Source organism: Cavia porcellus, unplaced genomic scaffold (assembly GCF_034190915.1).
Source record: "Cavia porcellus strain 051 isolate PalLab524CR breed Dunkin Hartley unplaced genomic scaffold, mCavPor4.1 scaffold_32, whole genome shotgun sequence".
Lineage (NCBI taxonomy): Eukaryota > Metazoa > Chordata > Mammalia > Rodentia > Caviidae > Cavia > Cavia porcellus.
In genome coordinates, this window is record NW_026947515.1 from 23,902,255 (window position 1) to 23,928,804 (window position 26,550).

A 26,550-nucleotide genomic window follows, 5' to 3' on the forward strand; every position below is an offset into this window, starting at 1 on the left:
TCTTGTGTTGAATTTCTGGAATCTTGACTATTATATGCCCAGATGTAGATTTTTCTGTTCATAGCTAATTAGAATTCTATACTGCCTCACTAATTTGTATGTCAAATTCTTTATCCCTGCTTGCAAATTTTCTGTCATGACGTTTGTGAACAGCTTCTTAATGTCACTTGTGATATCTCCCGCTTGTTCATTGACTCTAATTAATCTTAAGTTAGTCTGCTTTATCTCATCTGTCAGGTGCTGAATTGATTTCTCATGGTCCCTTGTTATTTTTGAGAAATCTTTCTTTTCAAGATCACTAACTGCAAACCTGTCTTCAATATCTGAGATCCTGTCCTCACATTGGCCTAATCTGCTTCAAATGGTTTCAATGGGATTTTTATCCTTCTGAAAATCTTGAATCTGCTTTATGGATTCCATTTCTTTCTATATTGAGCTTCCATAATTTTCTTGAGCTCGTCTATTTTTTTTTTATCTGTATCTGCTCTAATGTCACTAAGCGTTGTCTTTATTTGGGACACCATCTCTGTAGTTATTTGAGAGATGATTTCTGATTTCATTTTTTCCCAGAGCTTCATTCTGTTGCTTTGGTGTTACCACTTCAGAGAGACCTGGTGGTGGTGGGGCTTTCAGACTGTCCCACCTCATTGGCCCCTGGGTTTGTGTTGTAGTTAGGGGTTGTACACAGAAAACAATCAGAATCAGGACATGGAGTTTATAATACTATTTTTATAATGGTCACCTGGAGTCAACACATTAATGTCTTAATGCCTCCCTTCTCCCTCTTCTTGTTCCCCACCTATCTATGCTGGCAACTTTCCTCAGGTGGAGCGTCTTCGCTCAGTGCCATGCTGATGTAATTATAGCTGGCGTTAAGTTGACCACCAGTTCTTAATCCGTAACAGTTTGTCTTTGGCATTTTGTTTAATTGTCTTCTCATTTTCCTTTCTTTTCTTGTCTCTTTTTAAAAAGTTTAATTCCTGGTGTGATGCTTGTAAACTACCTATGATGGGTTTCTTTACTGCAAGTATTTAGGACCCTTAGGTGATGACTACTTCTCTGGGTTATCTTCCAGGTAGAACTGGATTTTGGGTTTTGAATCTGTTGGAAGATCCTACCTCTTCAGTTTGTTGGAGATGAGAACTTGTTGTTTGTTTGGTCAAGTCCCTGGTTCTTTGGCACTGTGCCCCTATATTTTCTGTGACCCTAGTCAGACTCAGTCATGGAATACCAGGACCAACTGCTGTTTAGAAAAGTTATATCAATTTTGGTTATAATGGTATCAATAGCATCAAACTTAGCCTAGAAAACGACAAACTGAGCTAACTCTTAATTTTCCACTTTTAACCATATGAACTAGATTTGTGGTTATATAAAAAATTCTAAAATATACCAGAAAATTATATGCAGTATACAATGATATGTCAATTTTGCCCTTGGGGGTTAATATTTAAAATAGGTTAAGGAGAAAATAGAAACATGGAAGAAGAGGGAGAGAGATTAGAAGTAAAGTTGGAGAACAAAGGGGGGTCACACTAACTTTGAGAAACTGATGCAGAAGATGAGGGAAAGAATGAAGGAAGAGATGAACAGAACAGAACAAAATCACAACCACAGTGAGGCTAGAAACCACTGTCATGCTTATATAAAAACAAGATCCAACGATGAAGGAAAAAGAGAAAAAAGAAAAATGAAAAACAAATGTGAGAGGAAACAGAAGAAAGAAAGAAAGAAAGAAAGAAAGAAAGAAAGAAAGAAAGAAGAAAGAGAGTCACTTTCCAGGTTTGTCCAGGTTTCTGTGTGCTTTCAGGGCCAGACAATCGGTGGAGAGAGTCCTGAGCCAGGCCCATCTATCCCAGCAAAGCAGCAGTAGCTTTTTGGTGAGGCAATGGGTAATCTCAGTACGGCTACACTTTCTGGTGGGACCAGTCAGCTGCGCTTGGCTCAGCGCCTTCTGAGCACCTCCCATGGGTCTGAACCCTGCTGGGAGTCACTGGATGGAGTCAGATGAAGTTCTGGGTTCTAATCTCAGCTGCCTGTCCCCAGGATGGCTCCAGGCCAGTTGCTCTCTCCCTGGGAAGACTGACCCTTGCTCTCACGGCCAGTCGGTGCAGTCCACCTCTGATACTCCCCCCCACGGCCGAGACTGCTCACCAGCCATCGCGGCCACCCTTCCAACCACTCCCCTCACACAGTGAGTGCCATCTCAGGGGCAGGGTACCACAGGCTGCTGCTCCTCTGTTGAACTTTCTGCCTTCACTCTCTCTGAGGCTCCAATTCGTGCTTCGGGTTCCTCCTGGGCCCAGGGAACCCACTTTCTCCTTCTTGTCTCCCTCACATTGCTGTATTTCTGCATCTGGGTGATAACTCTGAGAAGCACTTTCTCTGCTGCTTACTACTCCATCATCTTGGACTTGGTCGCAGGTTTTTTTAAAAATCAGAGTAGCCCTTGCACTTGCCAGGCAGGTGCTTTGCCACTGAGCTATCTCTCTGATCTACAAAATTTATTATTATTATTTTTTCAATCAGATTTTATTTGTACATTTTTATATACATAATAATCACCTTTCTCAGAGAATTTGTACCTGTACATGACATAACTTTTTTTTCTCCATTTCCCCATCCTCCTTCAACCCTTCCTGGGGAAAAATATTTAAAAGGAATTGGGGGAAAAATAGAGAAATAAAAGAAAAGAAAGAGATTAGAAGCAAGGCTGGAGGACAAAGGAGGATCACACAAACTCCAGGAAACTCATGCAGAAGACTGGAGGGAAAGAGAGAAGGAAGAAATATAAACAAGAACAGAATGCCAGCAAAAATAACCCTAGAAACTATGTTCATATTCATATAAAAATGAGAATGAAGAAAAAACCCTAAAAGCACCAGAGAAAGGAAATATTAAAAAGAAGATTAAAATGCCCACTTCGAGGTGTGTCTCTGCTGTTACTGGTAGACAACACTGGCAGAGTCCAGATCCCTGACGGTGGGTGGCAGCAGCTTACCACATGATAGAGGATGATCCCAGCAAGCTGGTGTCTCCACTTCCCTGAAGTTCATGCTGGCCTCACGCTGTGAGGCTGAATCACACCCATCTAGCTTGCTGTAGTCCTGGAGCCCACTGAGGGTTTGAACTCACTTGAAGCCATTAGGCAGAGCTAGCAGCTGCCACAAGTCCCAAATTCCGTTGGCCTCTATGGAAGGTGGCCCCTGGCCAACTGCTCTCTCTTACAGGATGTGGGGGTTCAAATGGGAGAGCTCACCAGCCACTGCAGCCCACTAAATCCAGCGCACTGCTCCACCCATGTGCTTCTTTGTGGAGGCCTCAGGTTGCCAGCTGTCACCCGGCATCTGCAGTCTCAAGCCACCCTCTCGTGCAGTAAGTCCTAGTTGAGGAAGAAGGCACTGCTGGCTACCTCCTGCTTCGCTGAAGTGTCTTAGTTCTCTCCAGGCGCTTCGTTTTGCTTCAGATCCTTTTTGGGTTCTGAGGACCCACTTCCCTCCTTCTCTTCGTCATGTTGCTATATTCGTTTGGACACCAAATCTTGGAGAGCTTCTTTCTCTGCTGCTCAGCACCCCACCATCTTCCCACCCCTTTTTGTAGTTTGTTAAGTCATTAAGTTGCCCAAGCTGAGCTCAAACTTGTGATCTTCCTGCCCCAGCCTCCCAGAGTGCTAGGGTTATGGCCAAGTGCCATCATGCATAGCTATTTTTAATATATGTACTAGTATGTATAATGAAGAGAAAACCACTATCAGTCTAAATGCTTTAATTTCCCTTAAAATACTTTAATATGAGGTTTAGGCTTTGATGTAAAAAACTTGACTTGGGGAAAATAAACAGAGGAGGTAAAAGTCACAAAAGGAAAAATGCAAAGCTATGACTCATAACAGCAAAAATTAGAATTGGTTAAATTGAATTAAATTTTCACTCACGAAGAACAATGTTGTTAATATTTTTTTTTTGTCTTTTTCATTTTTATCGGTACCAGGGATCGAACTCACGACCACACACTTGCAAGGCAGGTGCTAATGCCGCTGAGCTAAATCCCCAACCCCTGTTAACATTTTTTTTAGAGAATATATTTACCAAGAGAAAGAAAGCTCTGTGAAAGAGAGTCCCAAGTGGGCCACCAAGGACCCCGTCTTCCCCAGAGAATTCTACAGAGCAAAACCACAAAAGGTGAGATGAGTCAAAGATGGGGAAAAATGGGAACCCACAAGGTAGGCATGAGGCGGGACAGAACCACGGTCCACCAACAAGATTATGAGTGAAATGGCTCAGGGGAAATTGACCAAATCAGGAGCAAATGGGAAGCAAGTCAGGTAGCCAGTGGGTACCAACACAGAACAGGGCCTTTCCCTGTAGGAGGCTGGGTTGGGCTCGTGGCCCCTCTGGCTTCCTCAAGGTGACCAGCACCCACTTAGAACATCAGTCCCTGATGTTTGTACTCAGGGTGTAAATTGCATCTGTTCTGTCCCCTGTCCTGAGAGGTGACTGGGCCTCTGCACTGGCTCCCCCTAGGGCCCAGCCCCGTCTCTGACTGCCTGTATCTCTAATCAGCTCAGCTGCCCATAACAACCCTCCTCTGAAGAAGTAACCGGACTGCCGCCATGAGGGAGGAGGGCAATGATCAGTCTGGCCTCTTCAGGCTGAAGGGGGTCATAGTTGTTGATGGGCAGTCAGAGGTGCTCTTCAAAGGGTCTATCTAAAGGCCCTTAATAGACACCAGGCATTTTCACTGGGTAAGCATACAGCTTAGTCTCTGTCCAGTGTTCTCAGGGGAAGACCTCCAAATGATATACGGGAAAGAAATTCCCAGCCCATCAGACATCTGGCACAAGTTCACACCCTCCAAAATTGAGGAATCCCCGGAACAACAGAGGCCAACAGCAGAACACATCTATCAAGAGAAAGAAAGAAAGACAGGAGTCCTCAGTGGGTTGCCTTTTTTTTTTTTTTTTTTGAGACAGGGTCTTGTTATGTAGCTCAGGCTGGCCTAGACTATGTAGCCCAGGTTAGCCTCAAACTCACAGCAATTCTCCTGTCTCAGCTTCCCAAGTACTGAGGTTACAGGTGTGGGTCACCACACCTGGAAATAAACATGTTAAATAAACATAAAATAGAAAACTTAGCAACTTGTGTCGTATTAAAAACTGTTCAGGAAATCAAACTGGCTTAACAGTCACAGTTCATTCCAGGGGAGAACCTTCTGGCTGAAAGTCTTTATATTCTATGATTCTTATTAAAAATTTAGCTCTGTGTGGCTGCCACCTGGGCTTTATGGCTGAGCAGATTCAGTGATCTGCTGCAAAAGCTGATGTTGTACAAAGCCTCCAGTAGCCCTGAATGCACACTCACCACCCAGGACTATGGGGTTCGGGATGAGATCCAGGCTTTTCTGCAGTTTGTTAATCTCTCCCTTTGAGAAACAGCGCCCTCTTGCTACTGGGCCCTGGCAGATGTGAAGCACATAACCAGGAACCACCAAGCATGACCTGGATTGCAGTCACCAACTTGATGCTGTCCTGCCCACCAGCGCAGTGATGGCAAATCTTGTAGAGCTATGGATGCCATAGTTTTGCCACTACTGCACCAAGCATGGGACCCGACTGATGCAGGGTATGTGTGGGCATCTCATCATCCCAGCTGATGCCTTACACAGGAAGTGATGATCTAAGCAGTGGTGCAAACTCATGGCACGCACGGGGCAACGAGCACTCAGAACCTTCCATCTGCACAATGGCCAAGTCACCTCAGTCACCAAGCACTGGAGTATCGTTTTTTTCCTAAGCTCAGTATTAAGGTTTAATTGCTGTGTTGGTGCTTTGCAATAAATAACTGGGCTTTGGGTTGCAGCAGGGTGCGGGTCTCTACAAGGTTCCCCATCTCTGACCTGAAGCCCTTCCTGCCTTCACACCTCCGCCCCTCGCCTGGTGCTGAGTGCTGAATATTTGCTTTGGTTGCTCAGTATTTTTTCATCCTCTTTTTTTGCAGAGAAAATGAGCACCTTGTCACTTCTCATTTCCAGGAAGACTTCCCTTCAAATCTGGTACATGCTCCTCCCCTTGTCCTTCTGGCTCCATGGTGGGCAGCCCATCTGCTCCACCTTCTGTTCCTCAGCACCTTCTGGGGCCTTTCAGACTCAGGAAGGGAACAGGAGGAGGGAGAAGGCCCAACACCCTCAGGCAATGTCAGCAGCAGCAGCAGCAAGGACTCTGCAAGCTGCGCTGCAGGATGGGGCAGGAGCCCCACTCCGGAGACCCTCTTGAGAATCACCAATGCGAAGTGGCAGCGATGGAAAATATACTTGAGTCCAATACTCAGAAAGATGAATTTCTTTCATCTTTATTGACCAAAAAAAAAAAAAAAAAAAAAGTCACAGCGTTTCAGACTTTGTTCAGACACATGAACAATAACAAAAGGGTACCCACAAGTGACGTCTATGGTCCCAAAGGTCTGGATCAAAGGCTGTGCTAGAGAGTGTGGGGGGTCCCTTTGGCTCTACTCATCATCTCTGTTGCTTCCACCCCACGTCTTGCTGACACCAAAGAGCAATGACTGCAGAAATGAAGTCACTGCAGAGGAGGCTGGTCCCCCCTCACACCCAACAAAGGGATGAGGCTCCGGTGAAATAACAGAAGTGTCCAGACCTGAGGCAGGGACACTCCCCATCTGGTGGTCCTGGGGACCCAGGGACTGTGGGTAGCACTGGTCATGCAATATTCGTAAACCAATGGGAGGGAGGACAGACCTCCTTCTCCAGGGAGCAGCCAGCAGCCAGACTCCCCAGAGTAGGAGGCCGAGGAGCAGGGACACTGGCGTGAACCTTAGGACTCAGGTAAGATAACTCACAGCAGAGAGTCCCCTCTCACTCCCCAAGGCCATGGTCTAAACAGACCAGGCAGCTGTATTTGGGGCTGGTCCACATTTGCCCTTTCCGGTGGACTTGGGTCAGGAAGAGGCATTCCCTCCAGTGCTCCCCTTGATTTGCATAGTCTTTGGGGTTGTGTGGCTCTCAAAACTTGAACAGAATCATTTGTGGCTCCGTGTTTGCAGCCTCTGGTTGTTTGGGGGAAGAGTTAGGAGTCAAAATTCTGACCCTACATTGTTCCTAGGCCACTGAAAGTATTTTCATAATTGCGTTACAATAACTAAGATAATTTACAATTTTAATATCCAAGTATAAGTCAGTATTCAAACTCCCTACTGTTTATTTCTTTGAATCAATATTCAAATAAAATCTAAAAACTCAAAAAACAAAACTACTTCTAAGAACCCTGAAAAAACCAACCTCCCTCTGACTCCTGGAGCCCAGAGCAGAGGGACCTTCGAAGTGCCCTCTGCCAGGCAGAAGTACACATTTCCCAGTGCACTGGGCTCGGGGCTCAGCAGCAGTGTTTTGGTGGAGGTGGGGGGAGTCCAGGAGGGTAACACTGCATTTGCCAGGCACTTGCCTGGGGCCACCTCCCGCCTCATTCCTTCTCGCTGAACGTGGTGCTAGAACTGGCCCTGCCCAGACCCCTGCTCAGTGCTGAGCATCATGCATGGTCTGGGAAGCAAAGGGACAGGGGCCTATAGGAGTGACTGCGAGGCCCCCAGCGAAGTGCTTCTCCTAGTATGAGGATACTCCATTTGGCCAAAGTCCCTCTTCCAAAGTCCTCTGTCCTACGGTAGGCAGAGCAGTAATTCCTGTTCTCTGCTTTTCTCCGACTATATCTAAATCTTTGTGTGTGTGTGAAAGCCCATGACCCTTTGGGAGGAATGACTGTACTTCCTGTAAGTAGTTCTGTAACGTGTTTCAGCTGTAAAAATATCCCACGTGCCAGGTTTCTGAGGGGCCAACATGTGCACTTACAGTGGTGCCACGTGCAGGCTGCCGGAAGCTGTGCGCACGCTTCTGTGCTAGTCCACAGGCAGAGCAAGGAGGACGCGTGTGAGGGTCCTGAAGACAATGTCCTCAGGAACACCAGCAGGTTATTCGCTCCAAAGGTACCTGGTATAGTGCAGTCTTTCTAGAAATCCCTGCCCTGTGCCCCTGATGAGCAGCCGAGCCACAGAACTCAGCTTTAAGGGTGCCCCGAGTGGGTGCTGGGGCCAAGGCGGCTGTTAGGCAGTACGTTCCCCAGAGGCACCTTTCTGTCTCTCCGTGTGCCGTGTTCCTGGAAGCTGTCTAGGGAAAACGAAGGACGCTGTAGCTCCTCTGCTCTTCATGGCTGCTCACCGAGACACAAACGCTCAGAGGAGAAATTTGGGTACAAGCTCCATGGCACCCTGCTCAGACAAGCACTTGATGTGACATGGTGCTCCCAGGAAAGTCACAGGGGTAGGGTGGGACCAGAGACAATGAAGGCCTAACTGCCTGCCAACACACACTGTAGGGAACACTGCAGAGTCACTCAAGGTGCTGTGGGGCAGGTCTGCTGAGGTCAGAAACCATGGAGAGACACAAATGGTACGTTCACTTGGGCATCTGCGGACCATCACAGAAACAATGCCACTTTTACATTTGGCAACTCGACATATTTGGCAGCTTCCAGAGAAACAGCTGTTCCCACCCCAAGCCACTGGAGGGTCCACAAAGTCCTTTATCTTTGGTCCAGTTAAAAAGCCAGGGAAGCAAAACGGGTCAATGAGGATAAGGCTGCATTTCTGTCTGCCTCAAACCCCTTCCTGGGGACAAAGCAGGCCTCATGACGCCCAGTAAAGTTGCTCATGGGAGCAGCACAGTGTCAGATGAGAGCAGTGCCCACCAATGCCCACCACAGCAAGGGACATCCGTCCTCCCTTGCTGCAGAGGCTCTGTGCACAGTACACATCCTCTGGTAACTCTCCTCGGCTCCAAACTTCAGTCTAACACACAGAAGCGAGAAGCTGCTGCCTCTCAGCACTCCTTGTGGGGGACTAGCAGGAGGGAAGGAGGGGTCAGAAGCAGCTGCCAGCGTCCACCATGGCACCCACAGGTGAGAAGAGGGCAAAGCTCAGGACACTCCTCCTCCTTCCTCTCCAGCTTCCTTGACATCTAGATGTTTCCAAGGACCCACCATCCTTCCCTTCCCGCAGACCTCTAAAAGGCTCCACCTGGGGACCCAGCCCAGCTGCTGTCATCAAATCTGTCAGAATACTGGCTAAGCAAACAAAAGCAAGCTTCTGCAAAGGTGGTCTGCAGCCAGGGCTGCAGCTGTCCTGGGGATCCTGAGGGGCGGGGGGACACGTCCTCGCCAGGGACCAGGCCCAGCTTTGCTTTGCAGTAGCTCAGTGACTGTACAGGCACAAGTCTGCGGCGTTCCCCTGCTGGATCCCTCTTCCATCCTTCAGGATTCTGGGATTTCAGATTCTCAGCTTACATCCGAGAGCCTCTCTCCTGAAGAATCTGAAAGTGGAGGACAAGGGAGAAGCCTCAGACTTCTGTGTGGACTGCTGTGGGGAGGAAAGACCCCCAGGGAATGGGGACACAGCTCAGTGGTGTACAGCACATGCTAAACACACAGAAGACCCTGGTTTTCAACACACCCCCCCAGTCAAATGTGGTGGGACACACAGTGATTCCAGCTCAGTAGAATGAAGCAGGAGAATTGAAAGTCTGAGCTCTGCATGGGAAACTTAGTGACACAGTAAGACTTTGTCTTTAAAGAGAAAAAGGAAAAAAAAAAGGGCTGGGGATATAATTCAGTGCTAAGGACCTAGGTTTAATCCCGAGTACTGGGGGAAAGAAAATATTTAAATCAGAATATATTATCTAATTATAATGGAACTGAGTCAGAAATTAATCACAAAAAAAAAAATGATTAAAAAGTGATGGGGCTGGGGATTTAGCTCAGCGGCATAAGCGCCTGCCTTGAAAGCAGGCAGTCGTGAGTTCGATCCCCGGTACCGATAAAAAGGAAAAAGACAGGAAAAAAAAAAAAGTGATTATAAAAGCCAGGTGGGGTAGTGTATCACTACAATCACAGAACTCGGGAGGCTGGGGTAGGAGGATCATCATGAATTTAAGTCCAGTTTAAGCTACACAATGAGTTCAAAGTGTTCTTGTAATACATAGTGAGACCCTGCCTCAAAACACAAAACAAAATGACAAAATGACTTCAAAAAGCCTTACCTGCTATGGTGACTTTCCGTGAGGCCCAAGCTGGGTTTCTCAGATGCAGTGTGTACTTTGATCTTTGCTCCTACCCTCTTTTTTTCTCTTTACTTGGCCCCACCTCACTCTACAGTTGCTCTCTCACCCTTCATTGTTACTTTCTCTAATCACTATGCCACTACTTTTTGTTTGTTTCCAATTCTTTGTTCAAGACAAGAATCTGGAATCTGGGAGTTTGGGGAATATGGGAGAGTGGTAAGGAGCACAGCAACACCTCTCCAAGACTTCGTGTTCAGACCCTGAAATATGGCAAGATGAGGAAGAGGAGGAGGGAAGAGGGTCCAAGGGACCAGCAGGGATCTGAAGTGAAAATGAAGCCTACAGGGAGAGGAAAGAGAGAGACCCCAACGAAGAAGAAGGGGACAGCCCTGAATCAAGGCATGGAAGGGGCAGCTCAAACCTGCAGATGCATGGTGACTACTGGTGACCCCTGAGGCCTCTATGGGAAAACACGCCAGTGGAACAGAGCAATGGATGCAGTGGCTGGTGAGTTATTCAGATTCAGACACCCCCCAAGAGAGGGTGACTGGCCTATAGCCATCTTAGAGAAGGGCCAACTGGGATAGGAATTCAGAGCAGCTGAGGACTGGGTCTGCCTAGTGGTCCTAGTGTTAATGTGAAATAGAGCTGAGTTCAAGCCAGCAGGGATCTGAGCTCAAGCTGGCTGCAGGGTGAACCATCTGGTGCCAGCCTCACAGCTAGAAACCAGCCTGAACCTCTGTGGAGCTACATGTGCAGGCTCCCTGGGATCAATCAACACAGATCTGGAATCCACCTGTCCACACTGACAGCAGAGACGCCCTGAATGCACGTAGTGCACATGTATTTGTCTTATTTTCTTTTTTTTCTTTGTTTTTATTCTCTTTCTCTCTCTCTTTGTCTGGCTTGTACTTATTTTAATGTGAGTGTGAACATTATTTCTAGTTTTATTGTTGGTCTGTTCTGTTCTTGCTTTTATTCCTTCTCTCTTTTCCTCTTGTGCTCTTGACTAGTTTCCCAAAGTTTGAGTAATCTTTCTTTGTCCTCCAGCCTGGCTGCAGTTTAGGCTGACTTGAAATCACTATGTAGCTGAGGCTGGCCTCAAACTCACAGTGATCCTCCTGCCACAGCCTCCTGAGTGATGAGATCACAGGTGTACAGTAAGACATGTGGTCACCCTTGCTTCCAATCTTTTCATCTTCTTCCTTTTCTCTTTTTTTTTTTTTTCTAAACCCCTTTTAAATTTTCTCCCCTGAGGGTAAAATCACCATGAGGGCATATTTACTGTACACCATTTTCTAGTTCATTTTGGATTTTGTTATATAGCCACAAATCTAGTTCACAAGATTAAAGGTGGGAAATTAATAGTTACCTCAGTTTGTCATTTTCTAGGCTGTGTTTAAGGCTACTGTTATTGCTGATTGCACTGTGTTACCCAAAGGGACATAACTGTTCCAGCCAGTTGTTCGTGGTACACCAAAACTGAGACTGTGTAAGTCATAAAAAAATACCGTATGTTAGTGCCTAAGAATTAGGGGCTGGGCCAAGTAGACAGCAGCTTCTCATTCCCAGTAAATAAAGATGTAGGGTCTTGCAACAGACTCAAAATCCAAAAGACAGCTACATCTGGAAGACATGGTCATTTCCTAAGGGTTCTAAAGACTAACAATAAAGATACTTGCCATAAGCAATTTATAAGCACCAACCTGGAATTAAACTTTAAAGAATTTAGAAAATGAGAAGACACTTAAGCAAGATGCAACCCCAGACTTCCAGCTTACCAAAAGCAAAGCCAAGGGGCAATGAGATGGCCAATCTGAAAGCCACCAACCTGGACTCTCTGAAGTGGTAACACACAAGTAACAAAACTGATGAATGAGGCTCTAGAAAAAATCAAATCAGAAGCAATCTCTCAGATAACTATGTGATCATAATGAAAGACATGGTTAGTGCAGATATAGATACAAAAAATAGAAGAGCTTAGGAAAATGTCAGAAACTATGAATGCTCAATAAAGAAAACAAATGTAATCCATGAGGAGAATCCAACAGACATCCTGGAGATTAAAAATTCCATTAAAAATGTCTGCAGCAGAATGAGCCAATGTGAGGACAGAATCTCAGATACAGAAGACAGGATTGTAGCTAGTAATCATGAAAAGAAAGATTTCTTCAAAACAGCAAGAGATCACAAAAACTCAATCCAATAGCTGCTAGATGAGGCAAAGAAGAATAACATAAAATTGAATGAAGTCAATGAAAAAGCAGGAGACAATGCAAATGACATAAAAAGCCTGTTAACAGAAGTAATGGCAGAAAAAAATCCAAAGGGAAAAAGAATTTGACATACAGATCAGGGAGACATACAAAACTCTAAGATTAGTCATGATCAAAAAAAAATCTACAAGGCATATAGTAGTCAAAACCCCAGAAATTCAACACAAAAACAGAATATTAAAAGCTGAGAGGGAGAGAGAGGAAAGAGAGAGAGAGAGAGAGAAACAAATCACCTATAAAGCAAGGTCCATCAGAATCACACAGACTTCTCAACACAAACCCTCAGGTCAAGGATAGCTTAGAGTGAACTATTTGAAGCCCTAAAAGAAAACCTCCAAACCACACTAATGTATCCTGTGAGACTATCTTTCAAAATTGATGGCGATAAGTAAGATACTTCCATGGCAAAGAATACCTGAAGAAACTCATGACCACTAGTGAAGCACTTTAAAAGGTTCTGAAGAAAATTCTAAAAAGAGATTACAAGGATTACAACTCCATGAACCTCAACAGCATGAATTCACCAGGCAAGGCAAACAAAAACAGAAAGAACCAAATATAACAATAGGAAAATAATATGACAAGGAAAAGTCAATACATATGAATTGTAACCATCAACATAAATGGTCTTGGGGCTGGGGATTTAGCTCAGCGGCATAAGCGCCTGCCTTGCAAGCAGGCAGTCGTGAGTTTGATCCCTGGTACCGATAAAAACGAAAAAGACAAAAAAAACAAAAACAAAAACAAAAACAAATGGTCTCAATTCACTAATCAAAAGAAAAAGACTGGCAGAATGGATCAAGAAGGAAGATCCAACAATATGCTGCATAAAAGAAACACATTTCAGTCAAAACAAAATTCATAGACTGAAAGTCAGTGGATAAAAACAACATTCCATGCAACAGGAACCCAGAAAAACAGCAAGGGTAGCTTTTTTACGTGCAGACCAAGTAGATTTCATGCCAAGATTGATTAAGGGAGACAAAAGAAGGTCATTACATCCTTGTCAAGGAAACAATCCAAGAGGAAGACATAACAATCATAAATAGACATGCACCAAATACTGGTGCACTTAACTATATGACAACTATTAATGGACTATAATGAAAAATCAAATAAGCACTATACAATTTGTTGTAGTCGGGCTGTAAGGAGAAGAAGACAATACAGGACACATAATTTATAGTATTATTTATAATGAACACCCAAGGGCTCAAATACAAAGAAAGTTCTGGAAATCTGTCCACACGCTAAAAACCTAGAGAATCCAAGTGAGGGCCTGGATCCCCACAGCAATAAGCTTTCAGTTCAGCTGAAAACCTAGAGCCCATGATGATGCTTGCCCTAAGTCCAACTGGAAGCCTAGAGACCATGACAATGACTCAAGTCTTTTTCATGGATCTGTGCTGGGAAGGCCAAAGGTCAGCAGTGGAAGTTAGAAAGTCTAGGATGAAGTAGGTTGAGGGTTCTGCACTACAGCCAGAAAGTAACACTCAAAGCCAGGGCTCTCCTGAAAGGTACCACATCCACCCTTAGCAACAATGAGGTCCTGAGCTCCTCTGATGATGAGAACAGCTGATTTTGTATCAGGAAGCCATTCTGACAAGCTTCTCCTGGAGACTGAACAGCATACATTCTCCTCTCTGGAGCCAGAAAGTGATGTGCAACGTAAAGACCAGAGTTCCTCCAAAGCGACCTGTAGTCATTCTCAGAAACAATGTCCTGAGCTCCTCCGATGATAAAAGCTGAGTTCCTATTAGGGAAGCTAGCATGACAAACTCTTCTAGAACCAACAGCTTCAAAGAACCAATAGCTCCAAACAACAACACTTAGGAAAACCTACAATGCTGCTCTTCCTCTCCAGGTCTCCTTTTATGCTGGCAACAGCAGTCCTCAGGTGGGCCATCCACACTCAACACCAAGCTGGTTCAGTTCAGCTGGTGTTTAAGCTGACCATCAGTTTTCAATCCACAACACTATTGTAATGGGGGGCCCTCAAAAACCTAGTGTCATAAATAGATCAACTAGACAAAAAAAAAAAAAAAAAAAAAAAAAATCACAACTGAACCAAACTTTTGAACAAATGTACTTAGTAGATGTCTACAAAGTGCTCCATATTCTTCTCAGCTGCAAATGAGCTCCAAAACAGACCACATACTAGCTCATAGAATATGCTTAAGTAAATGCAAAGGAGGTGACATTACCCATGCATAATTTAAGACCACAGTGTAACGAAATTGGAAACCAATGGCAAAACAAACCACACAAACTTCATAAACCCTGAAAATTAAATAGTACCCTTCTGAATGAACAAAATTAAAGCAGAAAGTAGATAGTTTCAACAATTATAGCACAACATACTTAGGGACACAATGAAGCAGTCTTGCAATGGAAATTGATAGTGATTTACTCCCATATCAGAAAAACATAGCAAGCTCAAATGCCCTAATGTTTAACCTCAAACTTTTAGAAAAAGAAGAGCAAGTCAAGCCCAAAATTTACACAAGGGAGGAAATTTTAAAGATCAGAGCAAAAATTCATGAAATGGAGACTAAGAAAACACAAAGAATCAATGAATCAAAGGGTTGGTTCTTTGAAAGATGAAATGAAGTTGACAAACCCTTATCCAACTTTATAAAAAAAAAAGAGGGAGGACTCAAATCCATGTACTTACTAATAAAAACAGTAAAAGCACAATAGATGCTGGAGAAACCAGAAGATTATCAGTAGCTACTTTTACCAAAACTGAATCAAGAAATATAAAAAATTTGCCAGGTGTGGTGCGAGGTGTGGTAATCCCAGCACTCAGGAGGCAGAGACAGAAGGATAATTGTGAGTTTGAGACCAGCCTGGGCTACAAAGTAAGCTCAAGGCCAGCCTGAACTGCATAGCGAGACCCTGTCTCAAAAAAGACAAAAAAAAGAAATACAAAAATTTTAAATAAAACAATCCCCAATCAGTCACTAAACTGAAGAAGATGTAATTAAATCCCTGCCAAAAAAAGAAAAACCCAGGCCCTGACTGATTCACCACTGAATTGTACAAGAAATTTGGAGAAGACCTAATACCGCCACTTCTAACTTTTTAATGAAATTGAAAAGGAAGCAATACATATTCCCAAATTCATCCTGGAAGCAAGCATTACCCTGATACCAAAACCAGAGAAAAACTCAACCAAAAGAGAGAACTACAGGCCAATCTCCTGACTGAACATGGATACAAAAATCCTCAACAGCATACTAGCAAACAGAACGCAGCAAATCATCACGATTATACAGGGCTGGGGGCTGGGGATTTAGCTCAGCGGCATAAGCACCTGCCTTGCAAGCAGGCGGTCGTGAGTTCGATCCCCGGTACCGATAAAAAAGAAACAGACCAAAAAAAAGATTATACAGGGCCAAGGATGTAGCTCAGCGGTACAGTGGTCATCTAGCAAATGTGAGGACTTGATTCCCAGAACCAAAATAAAAATAGATAAATAAATAAATACATAAGAAGACTATACACTATGACCAAGCAGCATTCATTTCAGGGATGCAGGGGTAGTTCAACATATGCAAATCAGTAAACACAATATACAATATTAACAGAGCCAAGGGCAAAAAATCACATAAATCATCTCAACAGATGCAGAAAAAGCATCTGATAAAGTCCAACACTCATTCATGATAAAAACCCTACAGAAAATTTAGAATAGATGGTCTATATCTCAATCTGATAAAAGTGATCTATGACAGACCAGTAACCAACATCCTACTAAATGGTCAAACTCTGAAAGCTTTCACTCTAAAATCAAGAACAAGACAAGGATGTCCACCATCACCACTCTTATTCAATATAGTTCTGGAAACATTAGCCAGCATAGTTAGACAAGAGAAACAAAGAAAAGAAAAAAACAACAGGAAAGGAAGAAATGAGTATCTGCAGGTGACGTGATACTCTACACAGAAGACCCCAAAAACCCCACCAAAAGATTTTTCGATTTAATAACTAAATTCAGTAGCGTAGCTGGATACAAAGTCAACACTCAAAAAAAATCTAATGAAGGAAGTAAAAGACCTCTACATTGAAAACTACAGTCCTCTAAAAAAGGAGATTGAAGAAGCTATCAGAAAATGGAAAGATATCCACTGTTCTTGGGTGAAAAGAACCAATATAATGAAAATGGACATACTTCCAAAATTGTTGAGGTCAGGTTATTTAGCTCAGTGGTACAATGCCTCTTGCCAAGCATAAGGTCCTAAGTTCAATTCCTGGTACCCAAAACAAAACAAACAAAAAAACCAAAGAAAAAAACCCAAAATTACTGAAGAGATTTAATGCAATCTGGATAAAAATTCCAACAGCATATCTCACAGAATTAGAGAAAAAAATCCTAAATTTCACTTGGAACCAGAAGAGACCTACACTATCAAAGGCAATTCTGAGTAGCAAAGGCAAGGCAGGGGTATTACAGTCTCTGACCTGAAATTATACTATGAAGCTACTGTGATAAAAACAGCATAGTACTGGCCAAAAAACAGAACTGAGGATCAATGGAATAGATTAGAATACAGAAATAATCCCAAGCGTACTATGCTACCTTATCTTCCTAAAGGAAATGCTTTAAGCTCACCACACACTGATAGTTCAGAGGTGAGTATGTTGAACATGCATGTGGGTGTGTGTTTGGAGCACTCAATGGAGGAAAAGGAGGTAACAGTGCATGGGGGTAGGAGATACTGGAGATGGGACCCAGGGCCACACACATGCTAGGCAAGTGCTGTACCACTGAGTTACATTCTCAGCTCACCTTCTTTTACTGACTTAACAGAGGGTGGAAAAGTCACCTTTTTCACATTCACATTTTTCAACCAAACAAGCTGTCACTGTTCCCTAAATCTTGATTTAAATTCAGCAGTAAAAACATGCAAGGTGGAGGGGCTGGGGATTTAGCTCAGCAGTGAAAGCGCCTGTCTGGCAAGCACAAGGCTGTGAGTTCAATCCCCAGTACAAAAAAAACCATGCAAGGTGGGGAAACACAAAGCTGGATGCAGAGAGAGGAGAAGATGAGTACCAGTTAGGGCAAAGCTGCAGGGGCCTGGATATAACTGAGCCAGACGTGCAACCAGTCAAGCAATTTCTTTTCTTTTCTTTTTTTCCCCTGTATTTCTTTTTTTCCTTTTTTTTTTTTTTTTTTTTTTTTTTAAATTTTCTGAGTCAAGATCTTGCTACATTGCCCAGGCTGGTCTTGAACCCACAGTGCGCCTTCTGCCACAGGCTCCCAAGTGCTGGGACTACAGGTATACACTACATGCCTGGCCAAAGTATCTTCTTACCTTTGCCTTTTCACTTGGCTCTATGACAATGCCGTTGGTAGAATTATTTAATTCTCTGGAGACGACGCAGAGAAATTCGGCCTGGTCCTCATTTCCATAGTTATATGAGGATCCAATGCTGATTAGCTGGCAAAAGAAGAAGACAGTAATCACACAAGTAGCAATCTCTAAATCTCAAGTGCCACACAAATCACATCTTCTCAAAGGATGAAGAATTCTCTGGGACTATCCAGGTCCTGGGGAACAGATGGATCTCAGTTACCCATCAGGACACTGTCAGTGAGGTTCCCCCAAGAGTCCTGCCACCGTTGTCTCCCCCAAGCCCTTGTCCAATCACTCTCTCACTGTTAAAGATGTGCACTGCAAAGTGTCTCTGCACATGAAGACACACTTGCTCCAACCAAACACAGTGCTGGGTCATCTGTGAGCAGGGCTCCTAGACAGGAGACCATTACTCTGAAGGACCTGGAGTGCCCCAAGAAAAGCACTGGATAGCTTTCTTTCTTTCTTTATTTTTTTTTGTGCCACAGATTGAACTCACGACCTCATGTTTGCCAAGCAGGCACTTTCGCTGCTGAGCTAAACCCCCAGCTAAGCACTGGATAGCTTTCAAAAGCTGTCGCTGCTGGCACTTTTTCTCCATTTTGGAGAACTGTGCTCAGTACTCATTCTTAACAGAAAGAAAAGCTGAGCGGGGGTGAGGCTGTCCTCACAAACAACGAGGCCCCAAGCTGGGAGACTGCTGCCGGCTGCCTGCACAGGGGGCCCCTCAGCCTCCTGCACCCAAGTTTCTCATCGGTACCACAGAGGCACTGAGATCAGACTTCGGCCTTCCACAGGACATCAGCAAGATGACAAGCAACAAAAGAAATAACCCATTGGTTTTACAAAGAATACACATTTGTTTTTAAATAAGTAATACCCTTTGCTTAAGACTCCATCAGAGAAGAATCCTCCTCGGGTAGAGGACAACAAACTCTGGGCATATTCTGCTGCCCACATGTGAAGAGAACCAGGCTGCCACATAGGCAGGACCAATTCTGTAGTGGAAGACAAGTGTGAGGCATGATCCCGCATTGGCTCTAGCACAGCGTTAACTGGGATGTGTCAGCTGACCCAGGAATATACACCGTAACTTCACTTTAGGAAGCAGGCTTCCCCTGCTGGCTCAGCTGGCCTCTCCAAGTGTATGTAAGAATATATCACACTCCACATAACACCAGGTGTCCTCTGTTTACCCCTAGCCTTCCTATGGGCTAACAGCAATAAAGAATTGAACAATTTTGTTATCACAGAGAAGAAAGCAATCAAACTGGGACTCTGGGTCCCAGTCTGATTTGATCTAAAGTTTAAGCACAAGACTAAAAGAACAGAAACGAAGAGAAGGATGAGGGATGAGCAACCATACTTTTCACCTCATCTGATTCCTTCATAGTATATCCAGTCACAGGCGGTTACAGCAGATTATGTGGACTCTCAGAATTATTAAATTCTGACCTTGTAGGGCTGCATGTTGAACCCCAGTCATTTTTAGGGCCACACCGTAGAACATGTCAATAGAACACTTTTGGAAATCAAAGAGAGGCTCCTCAAGCCTAGACATGCTGGCCAGCTCCTCGGGCACCACTGCATTGTAACAGTGGACTGGAGGCTAGGAGATAGGGTTCTCCTTCCAACTCTCCCCAACTCAGCGCATACCAAGCAAGTATTGGCACCGAGCAGCTCTCTTTCCCCATGATTTGGAAATGGCTCACACCTGGCTCCCCTACCCGCCTTCCAGGGCTACTAACTGGCTGGCTGGAGACTGTTCAAGGAGCTGTGGCGGCCCTGGGATGAGGCTCTGGGTTCTTCGCTCTGAGAAACTAACCTGTTCAAACTTCCAGCCGTCAGACATGGTAGAGACCATCTGCGTGAGCTCTTCCTCTTGACACTGCAGGACTCTGTACACGTGCTTCACGGGGCCCTGCAACAACCAAAGTGACTGAGAAGGGCAGCAGGAAGGTGGCCGCAGTGCACCGGCTTTGGGGCTCCGCCACCCCCACCACCTTACTCATAAGCAGCACTAAGGCTTCCCAGAAACACTACCCAAGGGGGCCAAGCGTGGGGGTACACCTGTAATCCCAGCCCCCAAGAGGCTGAGTGAGGCAGGAGGACTCCCAAGAGTTCGAGGTCAGCACTGAGCTACATAATGTGTTCAAGGCTGGCCTGAACTACATAATGAGACCCTCTCTCAAAAGGAAAAAAGTTTCAAGAGAACAAACAAAACAACAAAAAGAAAAAACAACCCAAAAGGCAGAAGAATGTGAATTAGTGGATAAAATAATTCTCAGTGTCAGAGGATAAATCATGTGAGCAACCATGTAACAAACCAGATTATTTCATCCATTTCTTCAATTACTTTGCAGAAAAAGTCCCATTTTTTTCCTAAAGTGATTTATATGTGATGTATATGCTAAAAATGTATGCCCCCTTTGGATTATTTAGTCTGGTAGAAATGATTACAGGAACACTATATTAATAATATATTAATATATTAAGCTACAATCCCATAATGTTCAAGTTATTTTTATCCTTTCTGATGTTACCTGCCAAATGTTTTAGCATTAAACAGGGGCATTTCTGTATTATACATGTCTATAATAAAAAGTAAATATTTGGTTTTTGTCTGCATTCCCAGCCAGGCATGGTAGTGCACACTTGTAATCCCAGGACTTGGGAGGCTGAGACAGGAGGATTACCATGAGTTCAGTGCCAGCCTGGACTACATGGTGAGTTTAAGGCCAACCTGAATTTTTTTTTGAGATCTTGTCTCAAAAAAAAGAGAGTGCTAGTAGGTAAGAGCCCATGACAACACAGCTGGATTAAGAACCCCACATCTGGGCTTTGCTTGTTAAAGGAGACAACATCTAGAAATCTACATGTAGCCAACTGTATCTCAGAACCATGTGGAACAAAGGCAAAAATACGTCCTCTTTCCTTTTGGTTTGGTGTTTTGAGACAGGCTTTTGCTATACAGTTGACCTTGATGCATTTCATGGAGTTCCATAATAAGAGACAGATGGAAAGATCAATGAACATAAAAAAGGTCTTGACATTCCTAGAACAAAAAGCCTCCAACTGGGTATAACTCCACAAGCCTTCAGAATCTGGAGAACTCATTAACTGCAGTCACTGAATAGAAATATTATACTGCTCTCAAGGAATCAGCTGATGGCAAAGAACAGAAAATGTTCAGGTACCATGATTTGAATGGTTTTAAATTACATAACTCATGGTACCATCAAAATCTCTACCATGCTATCAAGGTTTTTTAGAAAGTGGAAAAATCAGTCCTTGGGAGGCTAAGGTGAGAGGGCTGTTTCAAGTTCGAGACCAGTCTGGCTACAAAGTGAGCTCATAACCTACAAATCCCTCCGAAGATTAAGAAGGAGCCTTCCACCAGTCAGCCAGAATACGTCCTCTTTCCTTTCAGTTTGGTGTTTTGAAACAGGCTTTTGCTATACGGTTCAGGCTGACCTGGAACCAGCAATGCCAAATAATAAACCCTCCTTCCACCCTTGAAAGAAGCTAATGCTAGGAAAAAAAAAAAAAAAAAAAGAGTCTAAAGGATTCATTTTTTGCGGTGTCAGTTTTTCACCCACATATTCCAATCCAAGCCAAAACACATTGATACATGAAGATTAACAGAGAAAGAGAAAGACACTTCTAAAGAAAAATTATTGCTGTCTTTTTAACAGAAAGAAAATCCTGTGCTTCAGCAAAGTAAAGAAAGCATCCACCACCAGAACCTGATGGCAGAAGAGGCAACTGTGCCTCAAGACAGATGACCACAGAGGAGTACAGCTCTGCCCTCAGTTAATGCAGCTCTGAAGCTTTTGTTTTGTTTTCATACCAGGCACTGAACCCAGGGCTTTGACACTGAGCCACATCCCCAGCCTACCTCCCACTTTTTTTGAGACAGACTTAATTAAATTGCTAAATTGCCTATGCTGAACTTGAACTTTGGATCTTCCTGTGTTAGCCTTCTGGAGTGCTGGGATGACAGGCATGGGCCACTCTGACTGGACAGAAGTTGTTCTTTCTTAAAACACAGGAAAGGAAGGTCTTTTTTTCTGCTAGACTTTAAGGATTTTGGGGGAAAGGACATTTTCCTGTTACTCAGAGAATCACAAGGGCTTAAGGACAGTGACCACTCAAACACATGATGAATAATATGTCAAACAAGCTAAGTAAGCTCTATCATCCTCCTTCCCTTAAACAGGTTAATAACGAAATCCAGACACTATAATAAAAAAGAGAAGCTTGATATAGCCCTCTCAGGAGCACGATTCATAACTGGTTTCAAATAGCTCTCAGGAGCCAGTTGTGACAAGATCATGTTAAGGGGCCGACCTGATAAAGGGCACTGAACAGGTACAAGTGAGATCTCATTTGAGCTCCATGAGGAGGGAGGCTGACTCTGGGTCAGAAAGGAACAGGCTTTGGCTCTGAGAATGGCCTTGACTCCTCCCACTGCCACACAGTGAGCAATAACCAGCTCCTTCTTCTGACAATATGGGACTGTTCTGTTTTGCTATTTCTCTCTCTCCCTTTCTTCCTTCTGAATGACTGTGGCTGGGTGTGGACATCTGCACAGTGGAGTTGTTCCGTCCAGACCTCCCATCCTGCCCAGACCTCCCTTCCCGCAGGGAAAGGCACCCTTTTCAAATTGTACCTGTCATGTGGTCCCCCCTTAAGAGTTCAAAACACCTTACTTGTGAAGTTCTGTTCTCATTGTCTCGTATCCTCTCCTTAACCAGGCGCACGAGAGAGGCGATATTGTAAAACTCTGCTTCTTCCAGAACGCCTACGACAAGGACCAGACTGTAGTCAGAGATGAGCTCACCAGATAAACAACAAAAGGAGGCTTACTAAACATTGCATTTTCCAAGTACAAATCTAGCCTAGGGAATTTAGGAAACAGCTCTTTGCTGCTTAGGGTGCACCAAGGACCTTTCCCCCACAAGTATGAGTCAAGCCCTAGACCTGCTCTGCTCACTGTTCAACTCCACCTACTCCCTCACCAACTGCCCGTCAGCGGCAGGATGCTTCCTCATGTGTCACCTAACTCTGAACTACTACATACCTCCTCTTCCCCAGTTTGCCTGAAAAAGGACTGGTGGATAGGTGTGTATGTATAAATTCACATGGATCAAATGTAATAGGATGTTTATTATATGAAGAACATAAAAGGCAATCATTGCCAGATTCTCATGCTAAACAAAATCAATGGCCTTAGGACAATGTGGCATGCATGGTCCTATGCCAGGAAAAAATTTTGCTAAAATGGCCATTATTAGAACAATTGAGCCAGGCACGGTGGGGCATGCCTGTAATCCTAGCATCAGGTGGCTGAGGCAGGAAGATTGCTAAGAATTCAAGGCCAGCCTGGATTACATAGTGAGTTCAAGGCCAGTTTTGACTACATAGCAAGACCTTGTATCAAAAAAAAAAAAAAAAAAAAAAAAAATTCAACTGACAAGATTATAATATAAGCTACAGATAAAAATATCTAACAGTATTAAATCCCCTGACTTCGATGGTAGAGTAATATAAGAATACCCCTTTCTTGGGAAAGACACAAAAATATTAAAGGGTGCAGTCTGCAACCTAGCCTCAAACTGTTCAGCTATAGAAACTATAGGGGGAGGAAGCCAAAATAGGAGGAAGAAAGGATGAGAGAGGAAAGAGGAGGGAGCGAAGAAGGAGGGACAACGAATGGTAACATAAATATGACCAAAAGTTAAAAGTGGTGAATCCATAGAGTTTTTACCTTACCTTTTCTATAGTTTACCCGTATAGAAAAGGGTAAGGATAAAACTTACCCTTTTCTATAAGGCCAGAAGTATTTTAAAGTAGTGTTTCCTAACAAAAAACATCAGAACAGGCTTGTAATTGCTGAAGCTGTTTGGAGGGTACACGGAGCTTGTATCACTCTCACTTTTTTCTGTGAATTTAACATGTTTTAAAGCAAGATTTTTAAAAAAGTGTTTCCCAAATGTCCTCCACCTCTGTTTAAAAAAAAAGAGAGCAAGAGAGTGACAGTGAGCACAATTACTCCTTTTATTGATTAGAAGAGGACTGGTTGCACAGCCACTGCCAGCTTTCTTTCTCAGAACTAAGGCAGCCAGATGAAGGCACCCAGATTTAGGGAAGATCCCCAATCTCCCCCTGAACGCCTCCAGTGAGACCAAGCCAAGCCTTTCTGAAAGAGGACTGCTTAAATCCAAATGCCCTACAAACCGAGATGAGACAACCAACAATACACCTGACAATAAGTTGGAGAATGAATTAGGTCAGCAGGAAAAATTACAGGGAACCATGAGACCAGAGTCTTAAAAAGAAACGTGGCCAATTCTGTAGCATTTACTTTTTCACAGCTGCGAGTTCAGACTATAACTGCAAACATAAATAACTCAACATTAGAGATGTGCTGCTTCAGACTATAGACATTCACTGCTAGCATACAAATAAATGTTAAAAAAAAAAAAAAAAAAAAAAAAAGACAATTCTGCAGGTCAGAAAAAACTCCTAAAGCTATTTGCGAAGCTAAGCCACCTACTTTCCTTCTCACTAAGAAAGCTGAGTAGAGGCTATTGGGGCTTTCTTCAACCTCGCTCTCTCAGACAAGACTAGGTACCTGGAGGCTTCCTGTTCATTTTCATTAACTGTACTATGCCAGAACACCCACCGGCCCAGCAAAAATCTCCAAACTCAAGTCCATGGAAGAGCTTTAAGCAATGTGAAATTTGAAACGTCCAGTGCTGTTACCTTCTTCTGCCAACTCCTTAGTAATGATGAGTTTCCCATGGCGGAGGTAGTTTAGGATAGGACCAAAGTAGGTAGGGTCTCTGTCAATCAGATAGGCTCCCGTCTCATCCTGCCAACCAAGCACAAGAGTATCATTACAAAGTACTCGGGCATGTTTAAACTGAAACGGTTTCCCCTTTTGCAGCAGTTTGTGAGCTACAAAAATTTTAGAGAGGACAAATTTTGCTAGACATTTGCTTACTGAAAATTTCTGGCAAGAAGGCTAGCCCTAAATGCCTTCACTTTGGATCATCTCAGGTTGCCATCCAGATGCACAGGCGTGCCTATCCTCTAGGCAGTTATTCACTGGCTTGAACTTTGCCTGGCCAATTGCCAGCATTCTTCTGTGGGGCAGTGGTTACAAGGGAGGGAGTAAAAGAAAGAGCTATAGATTCATGATTTAAATTCTTACTTGAAATGCACATTCTGACTCTGCCATCACCCCTGAGTGACATTCCTAATTCTAAAACCTCTATTTGGCTGGCGATGCTCCTGAGCTCAAGGCCAGCATTAGTGTGAGTCCACACTGCCAGCTGGAATCTCACATTCCCCAGCTCGGTGCCCAGAGGAAGTGTGGTACTGCCAGGACTTCGCTCTGAACAGCTTTAATCCTACTCATTCTACAATAAAAGGAACAGGAAGAAACTGGCTTATGTGGTCATAAGGAAGATTTAGGGTATGTAAAAATAACTCCTTATAAGCAAGCATTTTGGCATCGCTTTGACGTTAAGGAAGCTTTCCATCAATTTGAGTTTAGTAGTGAACAGCTGAAATCAACATATGTTTATACAACTCCCACTCTGTTGCAGTGTAACCAGTTGAGTGCTCTATGGGACACAAGATGGTACAAGCTATGGTCAGAGGAACCTTCACGAATTAAAAAAAAATTCAGTTTCAAACTGCAAAAAGTGTCTTCTCACCTCTTAACTCGACACTTGGCAACCTTGTATCTTGCCCAATAGCACTCTTGGTCTCTACTTTTCTTTAGTCTTAACTGCTAAGCTTAGATTTGCACTAGCAAATACAACTTTTTTCCAGGGAATGTATTCGATCTCAAATACGGACCTAAACGTTGACTATTATCAGATATCAGTCTGGGGCCAGGATTTTAAGAAAGCGGTGACATCGCAATTAACATTCTCTGCAGTGGTAGAAGCCATCGTCAGGCCTGGATGCACCCAATTCGGCACAGGACTCCTATAGTAAGTTTCAGGAAGCTACAAAGATGCCGTGCGATGAGAGGGGCAGAGAATATGGGAGACGCAAGGAGTGAGTTTTAATGGGATGAGGGGGCGGGATGTGAGGAAGGAGCCCCTGAGAACGCAGGGCTAGGTCAGAAGGAAACCCGGGGAGTGCCTGAGGATGAGCAGAATGGGGAGAAGGGCTTTCTGATCCTCCCGGTGCCAGCGTGGAGACCTGAGGGGATGTGGTTCCAGTCTGAGGAATTGCATTTGCCCGAAGGAGAGAGTCCCAGGACTCGGGGGATGGGCCTAGGAGGAACTAGGGGATCCAAAGGCCCGAGGGCGGGGCGCACCTTGTCTGAGTCCAGCTCTGGGTCCTCCTGGCAGCAGAGGCGGCAGAGGAAAGACTTGGGCTCCCGGCCTAAGGTCTGCCTGGTAGTCACGAAGTAGGTGCCGCCCACATTCAGCCGGACCCAGCGAGCCGCGCCACCGACCCCCGCCCTCTCGGGCGGTCCGGGACCGGGTTCCAATGGCTGCGCGACAGCGGCGGGCTGGCGGCCGTGCCCCCGGGGTGTTGGGCCAGCTGGGCGAGGACTGGGGGGCCCGCGACCTGGCCCGCCCCCGTCGCCCACCCCACTGCCTCCACCCGCTCCCAGCCCCGCCATCGCTGGGTCCAGCTGCAGCTCCGCCATCTAGGGCCGCCGCCGTCCCTCCCGCCCGCGCATCGCCGGGCCAGCCCATTCCTCTGCGGGGAGAGCTGGGCCGTCCCATAGGCGGGGGTGGGGCGGGAAGGGTGGGGTGTCCCCTCAA

The 26,550-nt window shown here is 44.5% G+C and overlaps 1 protein-coding gene and 1 long non-coding RNA gene across 2 annotated transcripts; one reads left to right on the plus strand and one right to left on the minus strand.

Moving 5' to 3' along the window:
* LOC134474411 (uncharacterized) lies at nt 1-7,186 on the plus strand. Its single transcript, XR_010045270.1, has 2 exons — nt 1-4,178; nt 5,994-7,186. It is a non-coding gene; the product is annotated as an uncharacterized LOC134474411 (long non-coding RNA).
* Nucleotides 6,329-26,525, minus strand: Kctd2 (potassium channel tetramerization domain containing 2). Its single transcript, XM_063242361.1, has 6 exons — nt 26,094-26,525; nt 24,521-24,629; nt 22,465-22,556; nt 19,578-19,673; nt 17,711-17,836; nt 6,329-9,369 (listed from the first exon to the last, which is right to left on the minus strand). Exons 1-6 carry the CDS (start codon nt 26,430-26,432, stop codon nt 9,340-9,342), a joined length of 792 nt encoding a protein of 263 aa, XP_063098431.1. The 5' UTR covers nt 26,433-26,525; the 3' UTR covers nt 6,329-9,339.
* Between the last annotated feature and the right edge of the window lie 25 nt (nt 26,526-26,550).

Coding starts and splice junctions, on each gene's coding strand:
- Kctd2 (XM_063242361.1), bottom strand. CDS start 26,432: ATGGCGGAGCTGCAGCTGGACCCAGCGATGGCGGGGCTGGGAGCGGGT. Junction 19,674..22,464: donor ATGAGAACAGAACTTCACAA/GTAAGGTGTTTT, acceptor TGGTTGTTGCAG/GGCCCCGTGAAGCACGTGTA. Junction 17,837..19,577: donor ACGGCTGGAAGTTTGAACAG/GTTAGTTTCTCA, acceptor TTCTTTTGCCAG/CTAATCAGCATTGGATCCTC.